This window comes from Erithacus rubecula (assembly GCF_903797595.1).
Source record: "Erithacus rubecula genome assembly, contig: scaffold_443_arrow_ctg1, whole genome shotgun sequence".
NCBI classification, from domain to species: domain Eukaryota; kingdom Metazoa; phylum Chordata; class Aves; order Passeriformes; family Muscicapidae; genus Erithacus; species Erithacus rubecula.
The window spans coordinates 48,756-57,541 of NW_027635896.1; the positions used below are offsets into that span (position 1 = coordinate 48,756).

The window sequence follows — 8,786 nt, forward strand, 5'->3', positions numbered from 1 at the left end:
GCATTACTTGTTTATGAAAAGAATATGATCATACATAATACATTATATACATACGATATATTATATATGTTATGCATTTATAGTAATCTATAATGACTATAGTATATCTATGTCAATGTCATATATGTTATAAATATGTCTACTTTATGGAAATCTTTCTGGACATAAATGGACTACTAGCATTAGTACATTTCACAACAGATAATTACACTTAATATGCACTCTATTTTAGTATTTAAACATAACAAAATATTAAACTTTCCAGAATTTTTTTTTATCAGGATATAAAAATGGATATTTGATATTTTCAATACTACTTATATTAGTATATTTTTTGTCTTCTTCTATATATACTACATATATGATAATTTATACTATACTGCTGAGGTGGCAGGAGAGGCTGTGGGCCTCCACCAGAGCCTTTGTTTGCATTATTTTCTTCTCAAAGCACCAAAATTGTACGATGAGGTATCTCTGGTGTCAGCTGTGAGCAGCACAAGCACAGCTCTGTGCATTGGCACCTTCATTCACTGCTCACCACGAAGGATTCTTTTGAACTTCTTTTGCAGATCCCGGTACTCCTTTATGGCCTGGGAGTATGCAGCTGGATCCTCTGCCAGGCGATGGAACAGATTGTATGGCGGAGCTTGTTGAACATCTGGGGGTAAACGGATGACCTGAGGCAGCATCTGGTTCCCCACAATGAAGTGGTCGAGGAGCTTTCCTCGCACAGACAAGTGCAGGCCATTGATGATATCCACCAGCCGCAGCAGGAAATCTCTCCTGCGCCACTGGGACACGGGCACCACAGTGAGCAGGTGCATGACAATGGTCTTCATGGAGTAGGTGGAAAAGCTGAAGCCCAGCACAAGACGGGTGAAGAACTGCAGGCATTTGAGGTGCAAACTGTCATGGGGAGCCTGCTCGGTGATGTGCTCGAAGAATTTCATCTCTGCCACAGCATAGGTCTCAGGCCAGGCTGTGCTTTGGGTGTAGGCCTCTCTAGGCTGGCTGCTCACAAAGATGTCGGAGTCTCCTCTCCGTACCCCAAACAGCATCTTAATCCTGAAGCTCTCTGTGCCATTGCTCACCTGGAATTGGCAGGAGCGACTGAAGGGCAGCAGCTTTAAATGCCAATTGTGTGACTGGGGCAGAGCTGGCCAGATGGCTCTCACCAGCTGGTAGAACCAGCGGGCAGTTTTCTGCACATCCAGGTAGGAGTCGGTGCACAGGGTGTCCAGGAGGCTGGCATCCTGATTGCTCCTCAGCTCCTCCTCGGGGTGGTGCAGGAAGCACAGCATGTTCTCAGCCTGCTGCTCCATGCTGCAGGTGCACTCCAGCTGCACGCGGACACGAAAGTTCCTCCCTTGCCTCTGCTCTGCAGAGTCCAGCTCCAGGTGGAAGCTGTGGCCTCGGGGAGGAGTCATGGGTATGAACACCTGGAACACAACATCCTGCTCACGGAGACTCCAACCTTCGAAGGCACTGCCCACCCCGATGGCTCGTTGCAGGACTGGGTAGAAGCTGTTTGCCAAGACATGTCCAAAATAAACTGTATAATTGTCCATGAGGTTTTTTGTCCAATCGCAGCCTCTCTGTAAGTTCTGTACTGGCAACTGTATGCGTTCCAGTAGAATTCTTCCAATGTTATCATCAAAATCATTATCTTCTCCATGGACTGCAAGTGCATCATCATTGTCTTCTCCGTTTGTCACCTCATTGACAACTTCATTTTCCATATTATCTTCTCCATTGGCAACAAGGTTGCCATCTTCCTGTACATTACCATTATCATTGTTATCTTCCTCCCAATTCGCATCATCTTCATTTTCAACATTGCCTTCTCCATTTGCATCTCCATTTCTGATTTCCCCTTCATTTGCATCATTGTTTTCTCCTTCATACTCTTCTCTCCTCAGGCTCCTTATGCACCCCATTAACCATAGCACCAAGACAAGGACCACGAGCACACCAAGAGCTAATGGCTGCAAGAGCTCCATGAGCTGCACCTTCGGCAGGCTGAGCTGCTCCACCTCCTGCTCCAGCCGAATCCTCTCCCATTCCAGCATCTTTGCTCGCACTTCCATGCGAAAACGTGTTTCTTCATCCCAACCATCACCCACGAGCTGTGGGTAATGAATGAGGCTTTTCAAGAGCACGAAAAACACTGGTATGTAATTCATGGTCTGCAGGAGGATGGAGAGAAGGCCTTGAGTGGGGCTGTGAGGGAGGCAGTTGGCAGTGGGGGCAGCAGGGAAGGGGATTACTCAGGGCTCTGAGGGCAGGAAGGACAGGACCCCAGACAGCTGGCAGGGAGCAACACCTGTCCCTCTGCCCCAGCAGCAGCAGCAGCAGGGTGCCCTGGCCAAGGCTCTCCCTTCAGGGGCTGTCCCTGCATGCAGGGGGAGAACCCAGCCCCAGGTGCAGCGTTTCCGCCCCGGCCCTTGTCCCCAGCCCAGCCTCCCCAGCACGTGTGCACTCACCGCTTGCCCAAGCAACACTGGGCCAGCGTGACCTGCTGGGCCCATTCATAGCTGCCCCCATTGTGACATGTCCCCTGTGATGTCACAGGTGTTACTGCACATCACAAGCCAGCCACCCCCGCCCTTTGTCCCCACCCTGGCTCAGCCTCTCAGGGTGCCCATGGTGTACTGATTAAGGCTGCTTTGGAGTGAATCTTTTTCAAAGGGCTCCCATTGCTCTTTCTTCAGTCCCTGAAGAACACATAGTCCAATGGCAAACTTAACACGGCCTACTTCAAAAATCAGCCAGGTGCCCAGGTGCCATATCCACATGACTTTTAAACCTTTGTGTGGTCAGTTACTCAGACAATTTCATAGGCAGCCTTTTCCCAAATGTAATATGGTTCTTTTGAAAGAGTAAACCCCCAATGGCTCAACTTGAGGTCTTTTTTTCTGTTATTTGTTTTGTTCCCTGGGTTAATGTAACAACCCCCACATAGGTAAAGCCTTCCTCCAGGGATGATCTGCATTGTGTCAGGCCCTTGGGCTGAGAATCCTGCTCCTCTCCGAGGAGAGAAATGTGCTGCTTTTGCCTTGAAGTTCCGATCATCCAGTGGGACAAAATGGGTTGTCGGTGGGCAGAAGAGTTTCAGGCTGCCTGGAAACATTTCCATGTGAGGAGAACCTTTGTATAAAATACATCAATTGGGGGAATCCATCCCTCTCCAAGCTGAAGGAAGAGACAGAATTGTCCTAGTAGAAAATGGAAAGGTTTGAAGTGAAAGTCAGGGCTGGAATGTCCCCGCGTGTCCGTGTGGATTTTGTGATGCTGCAAGGCCAGACTGTGAAGAGGGGATCCCGGCAGACAAGAAATGCCCTCCTGCTCTGGGGCCTTCCCTGGCACTGGCAGCACAAGTGAGAGCCCTTCCTTGGCCTTTGCCTTCAGCAAGGGCCCAGTTTGGGCAAAGCCTGAGTTCCCTGTGAAATCAGCTCAGATTTACATGGCCCCCCGAAGGAGGGATGCCAGAGGCCAGACAAGCTCACCAAGGTGCTGAGCAATGCAGCTTAGGCTGCAGCTTTCTGCCCTTGTGTCTCTGGAGCCTTGGAGGGGAAGGCTGCGTGGCTTGCAGCGACCTTCACCAGCTCTCCTGCTAACAGCACTGGGCACCCCAAGGCTGTTTGGTCTCAGCACAGGCAAGAGCAGGAAGAAACCCTCACCTGGCTTTGTAGAGCCCTGAGATGAGCAAAGACAAGGAGTGTGCAGAGAGGGGGCCATCAGCACTGCACAGCAGCATTTCTCAGCCATCAATCACAGAAAATTGAAACATTATTGTTTGTCTTTGGGGTTTGTGTTGTCTTTGGTGAGCAGCCTTTTCCCCCACAGGAAAACCTGTGAATTATTTGATAGTGGTGACCTGGAATTAAGTGGTCCCCATGATGTTTGATACTACTGGGAAGCCAGGAAAAAGCATCGTTGAAGGTTTGAGTTCCTCAGGCTTCCCAAGTTCAAGAAATTATAACAATAACTATACACTTGCATGGTGTGTGAGAGCTGTGTGTCTTGAGATGCTTTGTACAAAGTATGTTTTGCAAGCAGTGCTGCCTTCTTGGACCAATGAGTCTTTTCTATTTGGTTTTCACTTACTACTCTATGTAAAGTGTAGTGTTTCGTTAAATAAAACTCTCTCTCTCTCTCTCTCTCTCTTTTGCTTCTTCATTGCAGGAGGAACAATGTTACATTATGCTTTTCACCACTCTCCTATAGCGTAAAATGCAACATCCCTTCACAGTGCTGCCAAGATGGAACTCGGAATTGTGCCTTTGCTCCTCTCTTTCCTCTGCTACCATGTATCATTCCTAGGACTTCATGGATAACAGGGTTTCTCTTTTCTCACCTTGAGCTCGGGAGCTGGGAGAGCGAATGACCTCCCTCCCCTGCCCCAGCTTGACCCTAAAAGGGTTCTGCAGTAGGGCAGGGTGGCAAGTTGCCAGTGGCTCAGCTGCCAGCACCAGTGCTAGCTGACATGGAAGGCTCATCCCTATGGCTTGAGTCAGCTCACAGCTGCCAGCACCTGGGCTGGGTCCCACTCCACATAGGTCCTGCCATCAAGTCAGAGGGCACTGATATAACCCTGGAAAGTCCACCTCATGACCGTGTCCCCAGGTGCCAGAACCACACATTTCCCAAGTGCCTCAAGCAATGAAAATTGCACCAATTCCATGGGCAGCCTGTGTCAGTGCTTGCTGACCCTTCCAGGGGAGAAATTATTCCCTAACACCTAATCTAAGACTCCCGTGGCAGAAGTTGAGGCCATTCCCTCTTGTCCTCTCCCTTGTTTCCTGGGAGCAGAGCCTGACGTGCAGCAGCCCAAGTGTCCCGTGTGGGAGTTGCAGAGAGTGGGAAGGTTCCTGTGTGCTGCTGCCAGCGAGTGCAGCCACGTGTCCCCTGTGGCTGTGTGTGTCCCTGCTGTCCGTGCTGCCCTGCTGGCAGAGCCCTGTCCCTGGGCAGAGCCGTTCCCTCCCCGGGCACAGCCCCATGGCTGCTCCCTGCTGCGGCCTGGCCTGGCCCCAGAGCAGGGTCCCCGTGCGGGTGGCCCCGGGGTGGCCGCGTGTCCCCAGCCGGCCGTGCCTGGGCAGCTGCCTCAGCCGTGAGGGCTCAGAGCTGCGGGAGCCCACGGCTCTGTGCCGCCCGCGCTGCAGAGCTCCTGCTCCAGCTGCCAGGGCCCGGGCGCCCTGTGCCCTGTGGCCTCGCGCCCCGACGGCCGTGCCGGGCCCCGCGTGCTGCCCTCACAGTGGCACTGCTGGCCCCAGGGCTGTGCCAGCCTTCTCCAGGGACACCTTCCCGCAGCCTGGCAGCCCCTGCACGGGCCCAGCACAGCCCTGCACAGGGGCTGTGTGCAAGGGCCTGCAGGGACAGCGCCAGGGCCGGCGGCTCCCCAGTGCCACAGGGCCGGCTGAGATGGACTTTTGGGAAGGACGTCTTTGCTTTGAGGGCTGTGAGGCCATGGCACAAGTTGATCAGAGAAGCTCTGGTTGTCCTGTCCATGCAAATGTTGCAATCCAGGCTGGCTGGGCCTTGGAGCAACCTGGCCTGGCCATAGGATTCCCAGACCGTGGCACTGGACTGGAAGTGGATGGTCTTGGATGTCACTGGACACTCACAGACACAGCATTTATTCAAGCACAGCCTTTATTGGAACTTTGCACAGAGTACAGCTCCCAAAGTGAACACACTCTCCCAAGACAGGAGGGCAGTCAGTGTCTTTTTGAAAAAACAATCATGTGTTTTAAACATTTTCAGTAAAAAGTAATAATGAGAATCATTCTTATATTTAAATTCTTTTCTCTACTGTAATGTTGTATCTATTAAATGACGTAAATAAGAAGTTTACGACTGAAGATTACATAAAGTTCCTTTGTTATGATCAAAAATATAACATATTGGGGATTATTATTATAATTCAGAGAAATTATTACTGAGAATCATAATTTATATATAATAGAACTTATAACTGCTCTAATGAAATTAGTATTTGTGTTATAATTGGTATTGTATTTTACAGTAGTATTACTATACATTAAAGTGATTTTTAGATAAGATAACTTAAATATTTAAAATATTTCTAAGCTAATAAAGAAGTTAAATTAATCCAGCTCTCCTGCACAATACTCCTTCAAATGGCTCCATCCTCGAGGAGAGCAAAGCCTCTGCAAGGGAAAGCATTGATAGATACAGTTAATGCAGACAGAGTTAAGAGATGCAGTGAAGAGGGGCAGGAGCCCTGAGCCTCTGCCCTGGCACAGCTCTGTGCTGGCTGCTCACAGAGATGTGTGGCTCGCCTCGGCCAGCCCAAAGAGCATCTCCAGCAGGAAGCTTTTCTTCACACAGGCTGCTGTCTGTGCTCCTCCAAAAGCCTGCCCAGCTCACCTGCACCCTCCTGCCCATATTCCTATCCATTCGAACAAGCCTGGCCATTTCCCTCCCTATCATTTTTGTGGTCCTCCGCATTTCCTTCAGGTCTTTGAATGCCCTCTTTAACCGAAGCCTTCTCGCTCGATTTCCATCCTGCACCTTCTCGCCTCTGCCTCAGCGCACCAGGATGCTGCTCTCTGCCTCATGGCTGCCCTTCTGTGCCTCATCCACAGCCCTAAAGGCAGGAGCAACAGTTCAGCAGCAGCCCAAAATGGCCCCTGCTGCGAGGCAGCCACAAGAAGGGGTCTCCAGCCAGGGTCACTTGGCTCTCAGGGAGCCTGGTCCAGCTCCTCTGTGCTCAGCTGCAGATCCTCATCCAAATCATTCATCACGGGCTGTGGCAACTGGAAGAGAAGCAGTGCAACCAGGGCAAGGACAGATTTGTGCACCATGGTCTGCAGGTGGAGAGAGACAAGGGTTTCAGTGGGGCCACCAAGGCAGCTTGTGGTGGCTGAAGTGAGGCCCGGAGGCACAGGCATGTGAAGGCAGGAAGCAGAGGGTTCCAGACAGCTGGCAGGCAGCAGGGCCTGTCCCAATGGGCCAGCAGCAGGCCCCTGCCCTGCCCGAGGTGCTGGCACCAGGGGCTGGCCCTGGATGCAGGGGGACAATGCAGCCCTGGGTGCTGCACTTGTGCCCTGACCCTGGCCCAGCTGACCAGGCTGGGCCAGGCTGTGGGGGCCTTTTATAGCTGTCCCCATTGGGACATGCTCCCCTGATGTCACATGGGCCAAAGGCATCACAGCCAGGCTAGTCCTGCCCTTTGTCCCCAGCCCAGCTCAGTGACTGAGAGTGGACTCAGCAATGAAAGCCCCGGCACACACCAAGTGCAGCCCCTCTGGGAGGGCATGGGCCCCCAGGGGTTCCCTTCACAAAGCAGGCAGAGACCTGCCTGACATTTTGCCAAAGAGAAACAAACATCATCAATGCTGCTGATTATAATCAATAATATTAGCTATGAAAGCACCAGAGGTGCTGTTTGGACCATGCTGGTTTCTCTTTGACTATAGTGGGTGGGCATGGTTCAGTTTTTTATTGCTTGACTATTCCCGGATCCAGCCCCTCTAACACCTTTGTGAAACCTCCCCATTATTGAGCACCATAGATAAAGATCAGGAACTGTAGCCAGACTACCTGTAGGCTCCTTTAGATCAAGAAGTGGCAGTCAGGTGCTTCCAGCAGAGAATTTGAATTGCTTTGCATAACAGTAGCACCCCTGTGTTAGCTGGGACTGGCACTCGTGCTGTGCCTGAACACTCGAGTGAAGGGTAGGAATGTGGTGTTCAAGTGCACTCAGGTGCTCCTTGGGACACCCATGTGCAGGAATACAGAACACCTTTCCCTCAGTAGGGATCTGCTGTGGAAAGGATCCCTGTGGTTTTCTCCTCCATGGAGCAGTTTGGATGCACAGTGTGGTATGATGTAACCTCAGCATCAGCCGTGAGGGATGCAGAGCTGCAGGAGCCCGTGTGTCTCTGCTCTGGGGACACCAGTGCAGTGTCTGTTTCTGCTGTCCCACTGCAAGAGGACATTGATTCCAAAGAGATATTTCTTTTGGGGGTGGTAAGCAGATGCAGGCAGCAATCTCCCTGTGGGCAACTCCCACTGCCAACAGAGAGTCTGCTGCACATTCAACAAGTTCAGGTTTGCTGTGCCAAGGGCCTGGGCAGTGTCTGGGATGAGCAGAATCTTCATTGTGACACCAGTGAACACACTGAGGTCACAACAGCAGTGCCTGTTCCCTGCCAGCCACACCTGCCAATTCCCAGCATCACCTTTGAGTACAAAGGGATTGCAGAGCAAAAAGCATCTGTGTAGCCACCATGGTCTTCAGTGGGGGCTGCCCCATGGAGAATATTGAGAGGAGACCACTGCTGCTCTTGTCAGAGGGCTGCTGTGCAGGGATGTCCCTTGCCTTGCTGAGTCTCATATTTTTGCCTGTGGTCTGAGGCCAGGTGGATGCCATCTTCTCCCAACAGGCCCAGTGCTCCAAGGCAGATGCAGAGATGTGGAATAAAAAACCTTGAGTATCCCCTGAGTAGCCAAGCATTCTGCTGTTCAGTTTGTCCTGGCCCATGTCAGGGGTTGGAACAAGATGGTTTTTTCCTCCCAACCCAAACCATTCTAGGATTTTATGATTTCCCCATGACTGACTTTGGTCCCCTGAAAAGACCTCTTATCTCCTCTCTTCCCCCCACCTGGGGAGAGCACATTCTGGTGCTGCTGGTAGTGTTGGGACAGGTTGGTAGAATCTCTTCCTGCCATCCCATGGATGTAAGCCTGACTTCTCACTGAAGTCTTTGTCCCTGAACCAGTGCCTTCAAATGACAGCTATCTCCCCTCCTTCCTTTTCC

General features: G+C 51.3%; 1 protein-coding gene across 1 annotated transcript; it reads right to left on the minus strand.

The window, feature by feature from the left end:
- Window positions 1-527: 527 nt before the first annotated feature.
- On the minus strand, window positions 528-2,087 carry LOC306816208 (inositol 1,4,5-trisphosphate receptor-interacting protein-like 1; the record flags this gene model as incomplete). Its single annotated transcript, XM_079332682.1, has 1 exon — window positions 528-2,087. One exon carries the CDS (start codon window positions 2,085-2,087, stop codon window positions 528-530), a length of 1,560 nt encoding a protein of 519 aa, XP_079188808.1.
- Between the last annotated feature and the right edge of the window lie 6,699 nt (window positions 2,088-8,786).